Source organism: Hylaeus anthracinus, unplaced genomic scaffold (genome assembly GCF_026225885.1).
Source record: "Hylaeus anthracinus isolate JK02 unplaced genomic scaffold, UHH_iyHylAnth1.0_haploid 11982, whole genome shotgun sequence".
In the NCBI taxonomy this organism is placed as follows: domain Eukaryota; kingdom Metazoa; phylum Arthropoda; class Insecta; order Hymenoptera; family Colletidae; genus Hylaeus; species Hylaeus anthracinus.
The window spans coordinates 5,115,227-5,137,150 of record NW_026534330.1 but is presented as its reverse complement, the minus strand read 5'-3'; the positions used below and the strand labels follow the sequence as shown (position 1 = coordinate 5,137,150).

The window sequence follows — 21,924 nt, the reverse complement described above, 5'->3', positions numbered from 1 at the left end:
TTCCGGTTGGGATTACAGTTGGTTTCCACGAAACGACTCGCTTTACCCAGGACATCAAGCATTCATTTATTCGGGAAAGTATTGCCCAGCCGTAATTTCGGAAATTCCCTGTCCCCGTTTAAAATGCAGCGACCCGTTTAATTAAGGGCCATCGGGCCAGATCGGACGAGCGAAATCAGTTCGTCTCTGGGACGTTCAATAAATCTCTCTCGACTCATCGCGAGCGACTATCCAGCGATGTCTTCGGTTGTAAGGGGAGAAAGAAAAGAGGAACAGGGTGTGGCGAAGAGTGGTTGATGCAGGAACGGATCTAGACTCAATGGATTCTGAAGGAATTGCTACAGAGGGACCCTCTCCTTTTATGGAAGAAAAAATTAATAAAAGTTTAGAAATTTGAACAATCGAACTTGGAGATTCCAAGAAAGAAAGTTATTTATTTACTTTTTTACGAGGAGGTCCTTAGACCTTTTTATTGCTGAAATAATCAGTGGTTCTATGTTTAATAAAAGAGTGCGTAGGGGTAGGAAGCACAGAAATGGAAGTAAAGACAATTTTAGACGAAAAAGGTACCGGAGTCAAGTGGATGAAAAAGAATATAATTTTAAGTTATGGTATGGTAAAGAAATCGACATTGGAAAAATATATAAAAATTGAAAGACATCGTGAATGACCATCCTATAAGAGTCAGTTTTGATAACAACACCAAATAGAAAATATTGCAGTATTTCGTGAAGCGCCATTTTTCATTCCAAGTTTTCTTCGAACCCTCTGAGCAGTTTAATTTGTAAAATGACAAATAAGCTAAAGTTTCGTTAGTTTGATGGTAGACGCCGTCCCTGGTTCGAAAGGAAAAGCCCAAAGTGAAATTACCCCGCGGATGAAAGCCACGAGAACGGTCAGGATTTTTGGAGATTGGATAACGCGGAGACGTCGCCGTCGCATACATTTCGTGAGATTTGGGAAATTTAGGGGGCACCGTGATCCCGCATAGTCGCGGTCCGCAGCGTGGCTCGTGGCTGGAAGTCAACCTTCCTTTCCAGAATCTTTCAGAACTGCCTGGAATGCAGATTTAAAGCCTTCGACGACAAATCGAACCGAAAAACTCGAATGTACGTTCGAAAATAAGCTCGACGAAATTCACCGGACATAGCGAAATTGTCGACGAGGGAATTCCGTCGTCGTGGAAGAACGACTCCTTCGGATCTTATTTCTATCAACTTTCTATTGCTTGATTTGGTGGAAAATGTTACTTGTCCCTGATAAGGTGCACCAAGGGAGTTTTACTATTAAGGGCTGAAGAGTTTATAACTTCGTTAAATGGAATACATAAAATAACCGATATATTAAATAAGATAAACACTACACTTCCACCGATAAAAAGTTACGTGCTCCTCGAAATCAAACAACTCTTGTTCGACACGTTTTTTTATCGCTAAAAGTAAGCGAATTATTCGGGTGGTCTATTTTAAATGCCACACTCTGTATAATATAAAATCCCTGCAGCAATATGCGAACAAGTCTCCACACCCTCACCATGAATTAATACCCAAACCATTCGTAAACAAATCCTTTCATAAACGTATTAGCATCCGACAGAAATACATTCTCAGGCCCTAAAATAACGCTCGCCAATGAACTCTTGCTTCGAGAAGTCCTCCAACAAATTCACAGCCGATTATTACAGCATTAGCGAGCGATTCCAGGAGTTTCCTCGTGACAGGAAGTCTCGAGTCGATAACTGGCCGACTAAACAGTCCCATGATCCAACGTTCGTTCACGCGACCATGGACATTTCGCGAACGGAATCGCGAACGGTCGGCGCATCGACGTTAACCGCGAAAGATGTTCCTGACTTTCCTGAAAAACTTTCCTGGGTGGCAGCTCCCAGGAGAGGTCTGAGGTCTTCCAGTTCCGCAAGACGGCTGATATCAGCCCGGTGATTCCGAGAAATGAGAGCCCCGTGGCTCGTCCTGATTCTTGCCAAGATCCTGGACCTGGAGCAGCTGGTCCTGGGGGACGCCGAGTGTCACCGTAACGACACAGTCTTAACAATCCCGGCTCGAAGGTCGACGGGGAACCTCTCCAGACGCAGGAGGCTGACGTTTCCAAAGGACAGCGCTTTCGTGGTAAGTGTGTCCATCGATGATGTCGCTGGTGGGAGCTGAATCCACGTTTAATTCAAACCAGGATCGATCGTTGGGCGAAGATCTCTCGGGTGCTTCGAGGGAAGCAAGATGGAGGGTCCAGGGATGTTTTTGTGGAAAGAGTGGTGAATCTTCGTGTGTGCCGTTTGGGGAGTTTGTAATTGTTGATTGATATTCAATTTTGGAGACACTGTGCTTATGACGTGACTGGGTATCGTTGGTAGTTTAGATTTGACTTTGTTTGATTCTGTTACGAGTCGACTCGAGATGTGAGGACTATAAAGTATGTTTACAGTTGAAACGCTACATGTGTTAACGAGCTTATAACGAAAACAGAAGTGTTATTTTTGTTTAGATGACTATGTCCACCCTGCAATCGATTCAACTCCAACTGCCAAGCAGCTGGTACCTCGACTTCGAGTTTGACACGATCTGGCCTATACAGACTCAGGAGTACTATAAGAGGAAACATTTCATTAAAAAACCGTGGATCATCAAGCGACGGCATCGACGAGAATTGTACGCCAATTTTGAAACAGCGTTCGATAGGTACGTTAAATAAATTGTGAGTTGCACTAGCCCTTGAAAATAATGCTTAATATTGAATACTAGCTGCACCACCTAAATTTTTTTGAATTCGAGGGAAATTAATTGTAAGATGAATCTGGTGTTAACCAGATATAAACTTCTGGTGATATAAACTTCTTTCAGTCAAAATCTACCAGGAAGACAATGCGTTCTAAGAACAATATGCGAAGCAAGAACGTTGCTGAGCCCGCCAGGCGTTTCCTTCGTAGAGGACGCCATTCGAGTGATCCTGAGGTATCATAAATCACCTTGAATCTTTTTTATAAAATATCACAGCTTAGACCTTGTTGTAGCAATTGTCCATTATGAGCATCTGTAATTTTTCATTACAGAAATGTTGAGAATGTGGCTGAAACTGATCACTACGACACTGCTTACAGGACGAAGGAGCCCTGCGACGTTGCTTACTCGTGCCCCTTTTCCTTACTACAGATATTGTTATTTAACCTGTACTCTGACACTCTATCCTGACAATAAATATTTTTTTACTCGATATTATCTCTTCATTCGGATTAAACGTTAGGTCGTCCAAAAATTTCAAGCCACTTATACTTTTGCTACTCAAATTGATGTGTGCAACATATTCTTAAGTGTTATAAAAAAAAAGGTAATTTCTCTCATTTTACTGTAGTTGTTCTTTTACCCAATATAATTTTCTAGCTAAGCCTGGGTGAATCTTCACATAATTAAAAAGACATCAAGAACAAATCATTCAATTATCGTTTAAAATAAAGATTCCAAACACATCCAGCTAAGTAAATTCCTGTAACCCGTATTCTTCGGAAAAATGATATTTCACAATCCTGAAGTATCTCTATCTCCCAACGCAGGAAATGGGTAGTTCACAGAAATAGCGTTACAATAGCGTCCCGTATGGTCAATTCGGTTCGATTCGATGTCCTTAACAAGCTTCTTTCCGTCGATTTCTCAAGGCGTGTAATCGGAGTAGCGAACGAAAGAGTCGATTCACCGAGACGGAACGTTTCGTTCATAAGGGAGTGCCGCTGGGGGGAAAAAAGTTAAATAGAAGGCACAGAGGACTCCGAGAAAGTCGGGCAGCATCAGTTCCGAAATCCCATTGGTCCAATTAATTCTGGACAAAGTTGCCTCTTCCAAACAGTTCGCGAACTTAAGAAGCTTTCCAGAGCTTCCGAAAATGTTATTTGTTAGACGGTTAAAAATTGTCGAACTCCTTGGAATTTTGTTCTTAATAACGCCTGAGTGGAAATACCCAAAGCCCGATAGACGCCCAGACGGAGAAGTTAAGGTTATCTCAGCTCCCATAAATCCCAACCTTGTCATCAACGAACTTCTTAAGCCCTGGGGGAGAATCCCTGCTGTTTGAAGCCCTCAAGGCGTAAACGTCCCAACCAAGTGAGACGGGCGAAGTGGATAAGCGGTTAATACACATTCGAAACCGGGTAACCAGTCGCGATGCGACACGACGCCGACGTCACGACGCATGTGTCGCGCTCCTGGTGGCTGTGACGGGCTGTTTTACCTCGCGACGTCATGCGTGACAACGTAATCGACACGCGTGGCTGCGATTATTGCCACGGCTACCGCCTACGCTCAAACATTTCCCACAGCTGTGGTTCGATCAACAAATTTACTCATTTTCATAATCCTCTTACGGTGTAATCGGACAAGTACTCGTACGTTTGTTTTCTTCTTGGTATTCAAGTCTAAAGGAAATCTATTTTTGTTTCTTGCTTGGCTTGTGAAACTTTTCAAATTTTGTTTGAGAAATTCTTGTTGAATATTTCAGGAACTTCTGTACAACTATTTCATAGATTAACACGTTGATCGCCATGTCACCCACGCGTGGGTGACAGTGCTTTCCACTGAAGAACTAAAGAAATTAATTCCGAATGTCAAGCATCAAAGGAAATGAATTTAAACGAAATTCGTGAATTTTGATGAAATTACAAGAATAAATACGACGATAAATGTTTGATTATGCAGTCTCCAATAGCGAAATAATATTTCATTGTAGTAGAAACTTTAAAGAATATTTGTCCGGCAGGCAACGTGTTAACAAATTCTTCTATAACGAACGGAGCTTTCTTTTATAGAATTCTTGCATAATTTATTTTCGTTTTAGTAAAATCATGGGAAATTTTGAGATTTGAATACTTTTACGTCACTACTGGAATCTGAAAATTTTCCATGATTTTACTAAAACGAAAATAAATTACTGTAGGTAATAATTAAATATGAAATAGCTTTTCAAAAGCTACAAAATGATACGTAATACTTGCATATAAAGTAATTTTAATGACTTCAAAATATTGCACAACAACGTAAAAAATCCACGAACTTTTGGTTCGCCTTAATAGCCTATACAATAAACCAAGATGTCTATCCAGGCTTACAACATAAAAACATTCTAGAGGAAAGCGTTTAGAACGAGGATTCATTTATTAGGGTATCGCGACCGTTTAGGGGAAATTATGGAAACGATAGAGGCTGAAGATAATCTTTTTAGAAGACGAGAACGAGCACATCCACGGCCTGAACGCGAGTCGCAATTTTCCGAAAGTTTCCAGTACCTCGGGAACTTCGTCGGGGCGAGTTTCCCAGGCCATCGAAGTTTTCAAAATAGTTGTCAACATAATTGCACACCCTCCCGCGAAACTTCCACTGACGTTATTAACGTCTATCCTTGTACATCGATTGTCTGCTGCGCCGCGGAAATTGAGCTTCGTGGAAGTTTACTGTCTAACGTCACGTAGCTTTTCGACTCCTCGGAATACACCGTGCGCCCTGGACGTGCTATCCTCATCGTCGAACGCTAATCACTCTCCTTAAAACTCTTTCATCGTCCTCTCGCGATAGTTTGGAAACCCCAAAGGTATATTTCGAGGACGCGACCCAATTTTACCAACTTCCGCCAGTTACGTTTCATCTTCAATTACCTTATCTCATTTTCGAGATGATCTCTCATTTATTTTCAGCTTTGTGTTTCCTGTATTCTTTACGTTCAAGATTATTGAACGATGGAAAGAATATTATTTTCTGTCCTGTGGGTGTAACGTACGATGTTGATAAAGGTAAAATATTTTTGTTTTAAATAAAGTATGGAGCTCTTTACTCCACCCCAAAATCAAAGTATACAAAGAATGCTCTGAAATATAGAAATGATTCCTTTCTTTAGCATGTGTAGTTTATAGAAATAGACTTATAATCTTCATGTCTCGTCTGACATTCCAGTTTCCCAATGCTGTACATTGTCTCCTGAAGTATGTCTGCTCGAGACACAAAATTATTACGCAAAATACGGTCTCGCATAATCAACGATAGCGGTGACAGCGATTAGCGTTCTCCCGCGACAGCCCGGCACGGTCGTTCGACCAGCTGGCTGCTAATTGTCCGTCAAATGAACCGAAGGAACGCGGGAAGCGTTAATGAACTTGACAATGGTCCGTTCCGTGCTCGAAACGCAACGATAACGGTCGTTTGACACCGACCCGGGTGCCATTCGTCGAGAAGACCTCGTTGAGGAGCAAGTGCCGCTGGTGAGTAAATTCATTTCCATACGCGCGTTCTTGCGTCGCTTAAAATGCGAATTTTTACGTTCGTTCGCGACGTGAAATTTCTGACGGTGGACCCATTCGTGTTATATTCAAATCTTCGCGATTGTCGGTATAATAAATCTTGCGAGGTTAATTACGTGTTCCTCTGTGGACGAAAGAGAGAATTATAGAATATTTCCATGAGGAACATTTTGTTCTGCGTAAGAATTCATTAGTTTATCGCAGAATTCTTTATTCGTTCTTTATTCTATAATAGAAATTATTATTCCACAAAAGAATTCTATATTTTATAGCAGAATTTATTGTTCCACAGAAGACTCCTTTATCCTATAACTGAATTCTTTACTTCACAAAAGAACTTATTTTGTTCATTGCAAAATCCTTTATTCCACGACAGAATTCTTTATCTCGCAGCGAAATTCTGTATTCAACAGAAATCGACCGGTGCAAAGAACATACATTCTCGATTACGTAGGACGTACACATTTTTCTCTTCCCTGGAATAACAAAAATAACAATTTTCGCATTCTATACTTTGAATCGCGACGTCCAGGGGTCGTTATCAATTATCCCAGCGTTTCCAGGCCGACAGGTAAAATCGAATTGGACGAATGAGAGGTGAGAACGATCGCAATATCATATTTCTCCGAGCCCTTAACGACCGGGCTATTCGTCGCGGGGAAAGAAAGGAGGCCGTGAAGGAGTCTCGATAATACAGTTTCTCCGATAAGCGAGATCACGTCGCCGCCATCGTTCACGCCAGAAAGGGCTGCCACGGTCGTTCGAGGTCCGTTGTGTTTTGCAGTATCGGCGTCACCTATCGATCATTTCTCCTCCCAGGCCGCTCTTCCACGGCCGACTAACAATTTCCTGCTTCCTAAAGAGTTTACCGAAGTGAGTTACAAGATATTTCCACCGGGAGCATCGATCTTCTGTTCACCTCTGGGACCACCAGATGCTTGGATCTCTAGACACTCGTTTATTGAATTTTCATTCTTAATATCCCGCTGTGTCACACTTTATTTAAATCATTAATATTCTAATTATCAAGTCGCGGTATCTCCTGGTGTATCTATCATTGTTTTTACACTCTCAATTTTTATTTTCCTCTTCCATATTCAGACCAGAGGAACATTAACAACGTTGATTTTTATAAATAGTTAGATTCATCGATATTTAATTTTATATCACGACTCAGGGACCCCTTACATTTACTATCGGAATCCTGACGAATAACCATATGCACTAATAAGTCTATCGGTTAATAGAAGCTTGATTAAAACCAGCACCTGCACAGAAAGTTTTGAATCTACATGGTGGCCACAACAAAGTCAACATGTGTCGACGAACGTACGTGCAGTTTAATTCCGCTTGGAGGTATTTGAAAAAATTCCGTAACAATTCCATAATTGACGGGGGTGCAGAAATTTCGCAGCGCCCAAATGTTTCCGATACAAGCTGGAGTTGCCACGGGGGCGGAAATTTATTGCATTTCCTCGGAGCCAGTCGTCCAATGACGGGCCAGGTTCGAAGGGTAGACGCGTTCACGAAAATCCGTGCGAGCGACGAAACAGCCGTCCCATCGAATGAACCTCTCGCTCGATCGGATAGGATTTATCACAATCAACGCGCGGGAAAGCACGGAAACGACACGAAAATTTCTCGGCTAGTTCCGCGTCATGTCGAGTGAACGTCGACCTCCTAAGACGTTAATCGAGAACGTGACTTCGTGTGCCGACAGCTATCGATCGTTCGACGTATTATTTGTTTCTTTGTTTACGGGAATTAGATTCTTTTTGTGAAAACGCGCGGGAATACGAGGAAAAGGGAAATATGCTGTGGCAAAGGCCTCGTCAAAAGGTGAGAACAACGGTAGACGGGAAACGGTAGAGGATAAAAGAAAACGGGAAACGGTAGAGGATAAAAGAAGACGGGAAACGGTAGAGAATACCGTTAAAAAACAAAATAAAACGGGGTACAGTAGAACCTCTGTTTAAAAAAAGAAACAGAGTAGAGGCAGTGCACAATATGGTGAGAGCTTCGTTAAGAAAAAAGATGGAATTTAATACAGTGGAGAATTGAGAAAAAGTTACGAGATAGTGGAGCATATTAAAAATAAAGATTGTACAGTAGAACCTGATCCTAGAAACTAAAGAAATATAATGCGACAGAATTATCTAATTAAAGAAAGAATTATTCCGTGTAAGAATTCTTTATTCTATAGCAGAATTAATTGTTCCACATAAAAATTGTGGAAGAATTTGTAAAATAAATGACAAATAGATCACTGCGGAGTGTCTATTCTATTCTTCATATATATCACACTTATGGTTCTACATAAGAAAGTTTGACAAAGTGTTACCTTGAGCAAAACGCGACTTTCGATGTATTGTGACGAATCGCGCCGAGAGCCCTCCGAAAGTCGGTAAAAATGACATCAATTCTCGTCGAACCAAAACGATTTCGTAGACGCGGTCGAAACGCGCAGGGTGGGAAGAAAAACGAGGCGCGCGAAACGTCACCCGGCGACGCAATAAACGACGCCCGTTGCTCGCTGGCTGCCGCCCACGCTTGACGAGGAGATAATTTCGGGGTCGACGGGCCGTTTCATCGTACGAATTCGATAAATAAAAAGCACGGGCTGCTCGGTAACTCGGGGGATGTACAGAGCTGTCGATTTTAAACGATACGCGCCCGGCATCGATGAAAATTATTGCCGATATCGAACAATGTTCGTAACGAATGTGAAAAGGGTCTCGCAGAGAACTGGCAAGTGTTCGAGAAAGATTAATCGTCGGATTTTACAGAGCTGTCAATACGCTAACGAAACACCTAAACTGTTCACATTTACCGGGGGAGTGTGCTTGGATATTAATTTTGTGTAGTTCGAGGTGCGGTATTTAACAATATTTGAACAAGAGTTGGTGTATTAAGATTCTAGTCAGAAAGCTTCGTTTTCTCTTCGTCGCATTATTATTGTAGAACAATCCTCAATTAACGCAAAACTTGAGTATCTTCGTCCCCCTTTATTTCAACCGACCCCACTTTCGTTAGCTATTATTCCAGGCGCTACCGTATCAAAAACGTCTACACGAAAAAATATTCGTGTAACACAGTCGATTAATCATGTAAAAAATATTTCATTTAATTCCTTTCGTCGAAAAGGTTTCATAACACGCCCTTAACAGTACCACGCTGAAATTCCTGATCGAAAATAATACAATATGTTAACGTATCGCCAATATTTGCACGTTTCTGCTTCCCGAATGAGAAATAGTTTTCGGGGAACGGTGGAATCACGTTCGCAATGTTCCCAGTGTGCAGAAGTTACAACGAGAACGAACGAACGAGGGTGGAAAGTACTCGAGAAATTTCAATCGTTTATGTTGACTCGTCTAATAGATTCCGGGGAGATTCCGGGGTAAGGGGGCCCGTGTTCTGATTCGATCAGACGGAAATTTCATTCGATTTGACGTTCGCCAAGCTCGTCCAAATTTAAATCACAGCACATGCGATTGGATTCCGTTGTTTAAGTTATCGAACTTGGGCGACATCGTCGCCTTAACGCTCACCCTTTACCTCTTCTCTACATATAAGGACGCCAGTGTTCCGATTTAGAGCTATAGAGGTAATTTTGTTGTTTTGAAAATGATGCTTTGCAGCTCAGTGACTCTCAAACTCTATCTTCTCAGGGATCCTCCATAGGAGGAGCGAACTTTTAGCGAATTTGTACTGTAGAATTAAATTATTGAATCTCAAATTATTCAATCACAAAAGCTGAATAATTATCTTCGAATGTTATATGTAATTTACAGTAACGGTACATCCCTTAAAAGGCGAAAGGGGTTGTGGAACAAAATGATACCTATGTTATTCAATAAATGTGCTTTTGAATTTTTCTTAAAAATTGGCACGAGCTTTCTGGAAAACCCAATATAAATTCAAGTTCTAATTGAGTCCAATTTGTGAACTCTACTGTTCGAAATCAAACGAAAACTGTTACGTGGCTTTCAAAAGAAATTACTTTCATCCCTTTCGACGAAACCAGAATGTGATGAACGCGTTGTAAGTGCAAATATTGATACATCTCTATTGTCAAGTCCGTTGTTTGTTCATGTGAATTGTGCAACTATCGAACGGTCGACTAATGGTACATTTGGCTTAATTGACAGTCCCAGAGGAAAAAAAATCGGTCGTTCGCGCTCGAATTACGTGCGATTTCGTGATTTCCTCGTTCGAACGTACCGCATTCTGTCTATTTCAATAGCTTTTAGTAAACAAATGGCGTACTGCCGCTCAACAACGATAGAATCAGAACGCTTTTTTTCCCCGCTGGGTCGTTGGCAATTTTCACTCCACCGATTTGGAATAAAATACCAACACAGGGGGAGAGGGGAGTGAAAACTACAACATTCGTTCCTTTCCATTTCCTAAAAAACGTTTCCGTTGCGGTCGCGGGACGCTTTTGTGAACCGAGTGAATAAAAACTAGATAAAAATTCGTAGGTGATTGAACAATCCGGCCACGAGTACTTTCCACGCGACGCGTGGATTTCATTGAAACTAAATTTTGGCTTGCACTGTTCGACTACGTTCGTTTAGTAAATAAGTTAAGCTTAAAAATAGTTCTTGATACCGTAATGTCTACTTTCGCCATCGAATAAAATCATATATCTCTTCAATAATGACACTCCAATCTGGGATATATAATTATAGAATGAATAAAATTGCGTGAAAATTCTTCAAAAATTTAATTCTCAGTCCTCGAGGGTGGAGCCGCTAAAAGTTTTCCTTCTGGAGGACTGAGAGCCACTGTAGCACTGGATATAATACCGAGGCAGAAAATGATCTTACTAATGAGGCCGCGGTGAAAGGGTCGAAAGAGTGAATACAGTGAGCGAGGTATAATAAAGTATGGGACATAATGACGCCGGCCAAGAGAGGAATATTAATAACACAGAGCTTAGCCAAAGGGACAAAGATAGAAAGCGTTGCCGAAAATTGCGCCGGGAAAATTGACGTTCGCTCGACAAGACGTAAAATGGCGGTGGCAGCGCGCCGAAGGAATTCGACAATATCCTTTTTCCCAGCGACAAAGGTGGAATTCCTTGGAACAACGAAGGGACGGGGGCTTGGAGGGGGAGGGGAGGGGAGGGAGCAGCAACGCGGGAATAAAGAAAACCGGAGGGAAATGGCGAAAGGAGGATAATCAAAGAAGAAAAATGACGACGGAACGCGAAGTCATAATGCGGAGAGAAGGAGAGAAAACACGGAAATGTATTTTATTATTAATGGCTGAATCGTAGAGACGGCGAGGACGACGATGCCTTTCATGGTCGCGAAGGGAGCAGTAACGAGGTCTTCCCAAGAAAATTGTGGGACTTTTTCATTGTCGATGTGTCCGATCGCGTTAATTGCTCGGCTAAAAGAACAATTTATGCGCGTCGGGATTTGCCAAGAGGTATTCGATTCCTTTTAGGAAGACGTCGCGGATTTATGTGGAGGGGGGTGGAGGCATAAAGTATGGTAATTGTACTTTTTCTCTTTCGTTTAAGAAAGACGAGACTCGATTTAAATATCGGATTTTTTGTTCAGTGAAAGTCTTGTATAAATAATATTCTCGCAAGTCGATTCCTTTCATTTTCAAATTTAATCTAATTGAAATAAAACAAAGTAAAAGCAGAGTAAAAAGAAAAAGAAAATGATACTAATAACCCTGGGAATTTCCTTTGATCGTCATTCATCCCAAGTAAACTTCCCGGTTAGAACAAACGAAAATAAAATTCGAGAACGACGGTCAAACCGAATCTCAGCGTGCACTAAATTAATAATACGGCAATTGAAACGCCCCGCACCCGGAGCAGAAGAACAAACGATTCCACGGGATCTCCGTGAAATTCTGGGCGAAACTTCGTCAATTAAACTCTTCGCCGTGTTCAATTATAAAACACAGACAGTCTCTTCGCGACTTCTTCAAGACTCGAGTCTTCGTGAGACTCTTTCGAATTCCCTTAGTCCTCGGTGTCAAACACGAGATGGAGAAAGTTTCTCATCAAAATGTACACTTAAGGGATTAAAACGGAGAAGGTAAGGGCGGAGATAGACGAAGAAGAAGATGAGCACACAAAGCAGAGGGAAGACGAGAAAGATGATCGAAGACGAGGAAATGAAGTTAAGACGAGTGCTCGAATTCGTTCGGAAGAACACCTGACGATTCGATGCATAATTACACGAGGAAACGAGCGATCGTCTCGCCATAATGTCGTACGTTTGGAGAAAATAGCATTTCCGAGCAAGAAAGAGGCTTCCTTGAAGAAACTGATGTCGTCGATTCGTAAGTTGCCAGGTGATCGCAGAAGCAATGGGAGGAGACTGGAGGATGAATTAGCGGCGATTCCCGCCAAGTTGGCCGCACGTGAACTGGTTCATCGGTGTCGAGCTGGAAAAATCGACGGTCTTTCGCGAAGTATGCAATCTAGCCGCGCAATTGCGCGGCAGCGTCGTGCCTCCGTCACTGTCGAGAATACATTTCGATCCTCCGCTATCTTAACCCCTTCAAGAAGTTAGGGAAGTCTTAGGAATTTCCTTGGACTCTTGTCTTCTCGAATTTAATTGAGTTTGGATTGAAGAGATGACTGGGCAACTCAGTCTTCATTGAGAGGAATTGAATATTGACTTTGTAACGACCTTGCTTGGAGACAAAATGATCCTTAGAAATTGAACAGTCCTCGTTTCGAAATAAATCTTTTTCTCCAGGAAAAATCAAAATCGAGTTCGTCTCCCCAGGGTTAATGGTGTTCCTGTCCATCGATTCACGCCATGAGGGGTAGCCCATCGTGGATGATTGTTTCCCGAGGACCTGCCCCAACAATTCTGGTCGTAGAATAGTCAGACGGTCAGGGCTTACGGCGATTCCTACCAAGCCCAGAAAATTACCGATCTCCTCGACGCCTCTTTTATTTCACCCCGAGTCGTCGAACAATTTCTCAACGGATTATAGCGAGATTTGTTCGCAGGAAGTTGGATAATTCCTTTACAACTCGCCGCCAACCCGACCACGGTGGAACTTTTCGTCCCGCGCTTGCCCGCGGCGGGACAAATAAAACAATTTGGCCGCGACTTCGAAATGTCCTGTCGACTGGCTGGAAAATTGCACCCTCTCCGGTCGCCATCGTTCCGGGCTCGAATTAACCACTTCGGTTCGGAATTTCTCCTTTTAAAGTCGAAAAAGAATTGCTCGAGTTACTTGTTCGCTAAATGTCACTGGATTGGAAAGATAGAATATTTATAAGAATATAGAAATACATTTTCTGATTTTTCAGCGATGGTCATTTGAAGGTGGTTAATGAAAATGTGTCGTCGTATTAGAATATTGACCTTGAGAAAGATTCAAATCAGTCCTTATCGCAAGCAGAATTGATGAAAGTCACTATTTTTGTTCATGCAATTGGAAAGTTATTCGAAAAAACGAAAAATATCTCGTGAAACTACATCGAGAGACCTACACGTGTTCCAATTTTTATCTCGACCCCAATTACTCCTTTCCATAAAATAAAAATAACAAATAACCCCCCAGCCTCCAATCCAGAGTATCGTGGGCCGCGCCCTTAATAAAATGTCCGTCTAGGTAAAAAGCTACCCTTCCATTGCGAATAGCGGCCAAGCTTGACACGGGCATGCATTTCCTTGCATTACAGAAAATTGTTTCGTTTGATTCTCGTTGAACCACGAAAAAACGGAGAGCATCGCCGTTGCTCTCCGTAATTGCATTCTCTTGATCGTTTTGTTCCGTGTAATTAGAATATAACGTCGGCCAGAGATGGAAATGTTCAACCAGGAACGCTGCTGTCTGCAGTTGATGTTGATATTCGCGATACAAGAAAGCACAGAGGATTTACGGTAATCAGAGTTTTCTGAAACGATGGACCGATGTGCTCCGGTTGATTTGACGCCGACGACGATCTCACGTTCCTCTTTCCCTCTCATGGTTTGTTTGCTTCAGCAACTTCTTCTTTTTCGAGCTTTTGAATGTTAATAAAGTTCCATCGGGATGATGGGCGTAGCAGGCGATGTAGGTCAGCTCCTTCGAGGAGCCTTTTGAATTTATCACGAGGGAACGCTGGTAACTTTTCACCTTTTCTTTTCAGGACAACCATGAATCGGAACGGAAGTTGTCTCCTCCTTTTAATACTGTGCGTCGCCGTGAGTGATTATCAGGTCAGCTCGGACAGAAACACTACTCTGTCGCGACGCAAACGTTACGTTGTCTTTCCTGAAGGATCCACGTTCTCTGTGAGTTTGACTCGATTCTGTTTATAATCTCGAGTACAATTTGAAATACTTCAATATTTCAAATGAAAGTTGAACGTGTCAACACGTAAATTTAAATACTATAAAAATTCATGAATGGAACTAATTTATTGCCTCTAAACATTTCAATCTATCCACCATAAAAATCATCCGCCAATTTCCAATATTAATTCGCACAAATCACTCCAGACTCTATAAAGTATCTCCAGTGATTTTTCGCAACTACATAATAACGTAGTTCCTCTAGAATGATCGCGATCTGTAACAATATTCAGTCCCCCGGTATCTGTTTATTGGATCTTTAATATTTTACGGCCGATTCAATGCGAAGCGTTCAATCAGACATGAATTGTTTCGATCAGGCGCTCGCGAATTTCCGGTACGGCTCGATGCCTCGCTACGATGATACAAATTGTAAATTATTGCCGCCAGCCCGTGTTTCGTGATTCATTATAAACGTCGCGCATTAAACGATTGATTGTAAAAGTAAATCGACGCGACGTTTTACAACGGAAAGCTATTACTCGCTGGTACGGACTGCTTCATACCGAATCACGGCAAACGTTTCGCGTTAACACGAGCGCCGATACTATTGGTACGCTGTTAATAATTATAGTGTAGGATTCAACGCGTTGAGAGTCAATAATCCGGAGAAAGTACTACAAGCTTCTGTGTGATTTTCTAAGGAACGCGTAATGTTTTATTCTGATCGTCGTGACCTACAGTAATTATTATTACCTTCTCCATACGAGATAGGAATTGATCCTGGAAAAGTTTCCCATCTCGATCTGATTTGATTTGAATAAAATGTTACAGATATCTTCAAAATATAACAAGGTGTATTATAATCGAGTTTTTGATAAGTCGAGTGAAAATGTACCACGAATTTAGATAATCACTACCCGCAGATCGCGCTTTGTGTGTCGGTGCACACACTGAGCCCGGACGACATTTTCACGGAGGGCGTGAATTGGGGCATCTCGTACGACCTGCCCAACGAGAGCAAGCCAGCCCTCGAGCCCTTTCTGCAGCTCAGACACGACCAAATGAAACCTGGAAATAAATACTCTGGTCACGCGGTCGGTGCAATCGAGAAGAATGTCGTAAACTATCCAGGATGGAACAGCTACGAGAAATACAGCTTCAAGTCTGGCAGAAAAAAGTATTATAAACCTGATTACTATTACCTGCAAAGGAGACACCGCAGGGACCTCTACAGTAAATTGGAGACCGCCATGAATGCGTAAGTTGATATTCAGAAATTGTTCGCAACCATCGAACATCATCCACGAGCACTCCATGATACGAAACTCGTCTATGGAAAATTCCTTTTTCACAACATTGTGGAATATGAAAAACCATAGAAGGAATATCGAATCAAACTTTCATTTCATATCTCTTACAGTTTCATGGATATTTACAAAAACTAGTTACGTGATCAGCGTACACGACAATGTTTTTTTCATCCAGCGGTCGAATCATTCTTATACATTCTCAGTAGAAGTAACAACGGGAAAAGTAGAAAAGAACTACGAAAAGTCGGACAGGTAGAATAGATCTGCATGCCTCCAGACAAGTAAATTAGGGAACCAGGTGGTGTATGTAGTCAGACTAGCACAGTCGTATTTCCAGTCGAGTGAAATGATACCGTTTGTTGTCAGACACACTCTACGATATTCTTTGACTGAAGAAAAAGCCCATCTCCGATGTCTGTGCAATTAAGTACGAGTAGGAAGAAAGAGTAATGCGGTCAGACTTATAGAATTCTACCATGTGTTCGCGGACAAGCGAAATAAACCCATACGTAGTCAGACGAGGTGCATAGGATTGTTTCCTTAAAGGAAGGATTCTCGTGCGAAAGTAAAAGTGTAAAGTTGAACAGTAAGAATGGAATGGTGCACTTTCGTACAAGTGAAACGACTCCGTACCCAGTCAGACGTTCTCCGTTAGTCTCGTTTACAGAAAGTGTCTCTACGATTACTATAGGATTAAACAAACCGCGAAGGAAGATTTTATATACTCCAACAACCAGAATAGAGCGAATAGCACGAGTCTGTAAGTTCTCAGACAAAGTTCCACGGCCAAAGGCTCTCCGCAGATTATACGCCAATGAAATTAAACTAATAGGGAGACAACGACTAAAAAATCGAACCTCTGGTACCTGTCAGACGTGGATGCTCGTATCCCCTGACAAGTTAAGAGATCGCGAGAGGCAGAGTGAATTTTCGAACATCCTCGACGTCCATTTACGTTGCCCGGGAGTGCCCATTAACCCCGTATCTCTAAATCGTAGCGAGGAATAAATTCTCACGAAGACGGAAGGGGGGTCCTGGAGCGAGTGGCACGCCCGATAATAAAATGTTACGGTGGCTTTAGTAGTCTCGATCGTGATCGAACGATCGCGGTCGTTCGCCTTTATGGAGAGCCCGTCGGACCGTCTCAGTTTTTTCCGTGTCATCTACGGTGATGTATTTCGGTCGCGTTAGTGTAAAATGTCGTCGTCGTCGCGTTACGACGACGGTATCGAGCGCGATGGCCTATCGAGCGCATAGACGTCGATAGGGGTGAACGTAACGTCGTCTCCCTCGTGGATGCAACACGCCTAAACGGGAGAAGTGCGACGCCGCGGTCTATAAACTTCGTCGTGAAAACTCCCAGCGATAGGCACCGGTGCAATTATGTACCGCGTATTTATTTATTTATTACGTGCATCGTGGATATATGATGGCCCTGTAAATAACCCACTATCCAATTCTTGGATTTATTTATTAAAAAAATGACTGATACTTTACTGGGATTTTACTGTTTTAATATCATCCGAATGGTACTGTTCTAATATCGATTTTTAAATACCATTGCTCGAATATTAGTATTCAAGTATTATTTCTCAGACGGTGTTATTGGAGTGTGAAACAGTGATATCTGACCTTTACGCTGTTCCTATTCAATACTGAAACATTTGATTGTCTCCATTTATTTGATTATTTAATCTTGTATTTATTTAAATCATTTTTGCATCGTCCTAACAAAAAAATAGTTTATCTTCTCCTTTTCCTCCCTAAAATAACCTTCCAACTAGGAAGGAAGTCATATATTTCGTAGTATCAAGAATATCTCCTGGGATAATTGTTCTGTTTTTCTATCCCAACCTAGATTGAAGTTCCTCGAAATATTTCGTCGGAAGAATATCAATTTCAAACGTAAATACATCCACGGCGCCAAAACGTGATTTTATCGCTTCGAATTGTTTCCCCGAGAAGATTCCACGTGGCATTTACATTCGTCCGATTCTGTATCGGTCAGCGGCGTCCAGCCGACGAAAATAATCAAGCCCCTTGGCGGTGGATATAAATCTGGTTATGGGCAGAGCGAACGAGACAGACGAGGAGAGAACCAGCAAACCATTTCCCTCCGTGGCTGTTGGCCCCAGAAACAGATAAATGGTCTTCCAAGCTCGTTCAGAAACAACCTCATCCCCCCACTCTTACAACGACTGTTACCTCGCTACTACGGCAACGTTCCACGCTGGTTGAGGCGCCACCCCCTGATTCATGCCACCCTTAAGTACCAGCACCAGCACCACACCGTGTACCAACCTCTTGCAAAGCCACCGCTACCAACGTCTGGAGTCATTTTTTGGCCTACGGAGAATAGTACCGCCATTTGTTCCTGTACACTATGCGTGCTCCTCAAGCTAGGAATAATTCACTGGTCGAATATTTCATCGACGATCGAATGCTGCGAATAAACTTCAAATATCTCGGTATTTCACGTATCATTAAACGAACATTTCTGTTCAAATATTTCTACTTCAATCTTCGATGTTCCAATATCGCTATTACAACAAGAATATCAGAGTATCGTTATTTAAACGTTATCGTTAAAATATTACTATTCGAATGTTACCAATTGTTATCGAATCGCCTCGATAATAAACGATCGGAGGAACGAACAAGCCTAATTTTCCCGTGTAAAATCGTCGAAGCGGTCGAAAGGAAAGGATCTCCGTCGTAAGTAGGGTTATGCAACCGTTGGCGTTCCATTTACAGTCGGAAATGAGATTTTGGAAAGAAACCCTTGGCCTCGTAATCGATCGAATTTAAGAGATCCAAAAGAAGCCATAATACGTAAGATAAAACGATTTGGCGTGGAGAGCAGGATGCAGAAGGGGATTGTCTCCGCGGGCTTAGCCACGTAGCATTAATTCCACCGAGTTTCTTCGGATCCACTCCTCCAAATCTCCGTCCTCCCTACAGAAGAATCTCTCCGAATTAATGGCAAGCATTTATTCGGATTGGCGATCACAGGACGCGACCTTATTTCATAGGGCCGTGGTTTTCTCTCCATCTTATATCTCCAAGCCTCCTTTCCAAGGAGTAAACATTGTGTATTTCGATATAGAGCCAGGCTAATGTCGAGCAATTTTGCATGTGCAAAGATAGCTAGGTTAAATTTAATCGCTTCCTAATGGAAGTATATCCTAACTTTAATACATAATAAATGGACATTCTTTCAGAATGAATTTCGACGGCAGGACATGCGTCCTTCGAGCCCTCTGCGAGGCGTCCCAACGCTTGATGCCGAAAGGGAACACACTCGTCGAAGAAATGTTGAGGATATCATTCTCGTAAGGCTCACAATTACTTCCCCGCACGATTCCCCTAACCTTTCGATGTACAGTGTGTCAAGAAGTACTGCTTATAACTCCTAAAATTCCCCTAAACCATCGTTGTAGGTTTCCGTTGAAACGCCTGTTCTCGCACGAGCCAGATGAGCATCACGCGTACAGCAAGGCTCATAAAGCGGGCCACGAGGGCCAGGATTGCGCCAGTATGTTCGCCGGATGCAGCTTTTCCCTCATCGACATGGCCCTCGGGAAATACGACGCGCAACGGACACGAGAGCCTCAACTTCCGCTCGGATACGACGGAGCCACCGATCCGGGACGCTCTTCCGGGGAGTGGAAGAGGTACAACATGAAATAAGACGACGCTTCTCGGGGTGGGGAACCTGGGGGAGGATGTATCGAGAGAAAACTAGTCCTAGAGTCTCCGTGGGGTGCTCTTGGGGCTCGATTTAAAGAGGAAGTCGTCAACGGCGGACCGGGTAGAGGCGATGCTAAAGATAGAAGATGCTAAAGATGTGTAGCGATCTGCGCCACGCGATACAAACGCTATATTTTTAGGAAATTCGATTTTATGGGATCGGAATGTGGATAGTTCTCGAACGAGGAATGGCGACAGATTCCGGATTTTGTAAGTGTAAATATACAGGATGTACATGAACAAATGCGAAAATATGTAAAATATGAAAATTAGATCAAGATTGTGTTGTGTAAATAAAAATGTTGGTAATTATGCAGATGATTTACAACCTCGCCGATTTTCATGATCTTGAAGTATGTTAACAAGGGAAAAGTTGTTCAAAATAGTGACCTTGACAATATATTTCAAGCTCATCGAAATCGGTGAGGTCGTCAATCACCTACGTAATTACACTGCAGTAATTATTGCATTAATTAATTAATAAGAATAGTATTCCACGCAGGTGAAACCGCGGAGCGCAGTTAGTTTTATAATAAAATACCCAAATCTCTCGAAAAAGCTTTAGCACTTCGTCAAGTAGAATATCCCAGCCACTGATCTGGCAAAGCCTACCGACGCCACAATGGTTCACGCTTAATTTCTCAGAAACGGTCCCCTGACGCAATGCTTTGAATTAACGTCTTTTAATTAGCACCAGCTGATACCCTTTGCCGCGACGGCGTGCAGTTTACAACGAAAGACGTCGTAATACGGTGGAGTGAGGGCGATATCGGTTCTACCTCATGAAGGAGCGTTGTGCTACGGCAAATGCCTCGTAACTTTTAGAACTTCCAAGATGCTACGGGAACAGCGATACGAGCAAGATACTGGCGCACGCTGCCACGTTTTGGGTAATTGGATGAGCTTACCTATCGACTGGAGGGGGACGGGGTCGGGTGGTTAGAACATGAAGCACAAGCGGGTGCAGAGGAGACTGGATAAAGGCTGTCTGGATATAGGTGGTTGTGCTTTTCGTAACGCGACGTCCTGGTGGTTAAGTGTACGACTCCTACGATAATAACAATTCTTTGTAATGTTGCTATACCGAGTACCAGTATATTTCGTTGTAATAGGATTAGGTTGCGCATCGGGGCGAACGTTATCCGAAATCGGGAAAACTGTTTCGTAGCAGGCAGCTGCAGACGTTCCGCGAGCCAAAGCCGACTTTGCGTAAAGTCGCGGCGGTTTGCTGATTTGCATGACTGCCGGCATTGTGGTTTATCCCCGACAGCGATACGCTGAAGGACAGAGATTACTCGCTTGGGACGAGCGGATGTAAACGTACGACCATTTAACTCGGGTAATTGGATGTACTCGTTCCGCAAATTGAAGGGGTTGTCCGGGTTCAGACCACCTTTCCATATTAATTTTTCAGATATTTCGTTACTACTGGTAACATATTTATATTTCATACGTGTTCCGTAATTTCTGTTAGTGTATATATTTTGTAATTACTAATCATGTATGTTAAGTTCGTACCTTTTTATGTGATTACTAATAATGTGCATGTACACATCTCGTACATATTCTACAATTACTAGTAACGTATATAATTTTCTATATTTCTGTTTCTAGAATTGCTGTTTAATGTCTACAAACATTGTAAAGTAAATGTTGTCCAACACCAAAAAATACTGGCACCAAACCTATAACAAAAACCTATAAGAACAACAGCTCAACACTTTGCAGCCTGCACTTTCCGCTACAATCTTAACTTCCTTTTCTGACCTCATTTTCACCAAAAAAAATTATTGTCTCAAACAAAAATAAATTCCTAGAACCAACTGTTCTTTCAGAGCACTTCGCCTCCTTAACAAATTTCAAGATAAAAGTTCCTCGTCCCGTTTTCGATGGATTTTTTAAAAAACGGTGACCATTGCAGCGTTTAATTTTCCCCACGCCGAGTTTTCAGCACGCGTCGAGCCTCGTCGATGCCGGTGACGTGTCGTCGCGGGGCGTCGACGATAAGAGATGAAAAATCGTCGCTCGCCCTCGGACAGCGATGCGGTCGACGCGAACGACGAGACTGTTTCAGCGACAGGGCGAACCAGCTCTAGCTCGTTGCCGTAGAAATTGATTTTGGATTTATTCGGTGACGTCACTGGCCCGAGGGTCCCTCGAGAACGAATGATACTTCTGCTCCGCGTGACGGATGGCGTTGATACAGTGGATACACAGAACGAGACCAGGGAATCCGATGCGTCTGGATATTGCCTGGGTCTCCCTGCCGAATGACGTTCGCGCCTAATTCGTTTTCGTCGAG

The 21,924-nt window shown here is 42.5% G+C and overlaps 2 protein-coding genes across 3 annotated transcripts; both read left to right on the top strand.

The window, feature by feature from the left end:
• The first annotated feature begins 1,949 nt into the window (after positions 1-1,949).
• LOC128886268 (uncharacterized) lies at positions 1,950-3,203 on the top strand. The gene is made up of 4 exons (XM_054140978.1): positions 1,950-2,126; positions 2,500-2,693; positions 2,856-2,966; positions 3,065-3,203. The coding sequence occupies exons 1-4, from the start codon at positions 1,950-1,952 to the stop codon at positions 3,201-3,203; spliced, it is 621 nt and encodes a 206-aa protein (XP_053996953.1).
• Positions 3,204-6,223: 3,020 nt separating this feature from the next.
• On the top strand, positions 6,224-20,054 carry LOC128886169 (uncharacterized). 2 transcript variants are annotated; one of them, XM_054140813.1, is made up of 5 exons: positions 6,224-6,250; positions 14,415-14,559; positions 15,486-15,820; positions 19,094-19,204; positions 19,313-20,054. In XM_054140813.1, exons 2-5 carry the CDS (start codon positions 14,422-14,424, stop codon positions 19,560-19,562), a joined length of 834 nt encoding a protein of 277 aa, XP_053996788.1. In that variant the 5' UTR covers positions 6,224-6,250; positions 14,415-14,421; the 3' UTR covers positions 19,563-20,054. The 2 variants fall into 2 exon arrangements, with proteins under 2 accessions (XP_053996788.1, XP_053996789.1); XM_054140814.1 differs by lacking the exon at positions 6,224-6,250 and adding an exon at positions 7,037-7,055.
• The last annotated feature ends 1,870 nt before the right edge of the window (positions 20,055-21,924 follow it).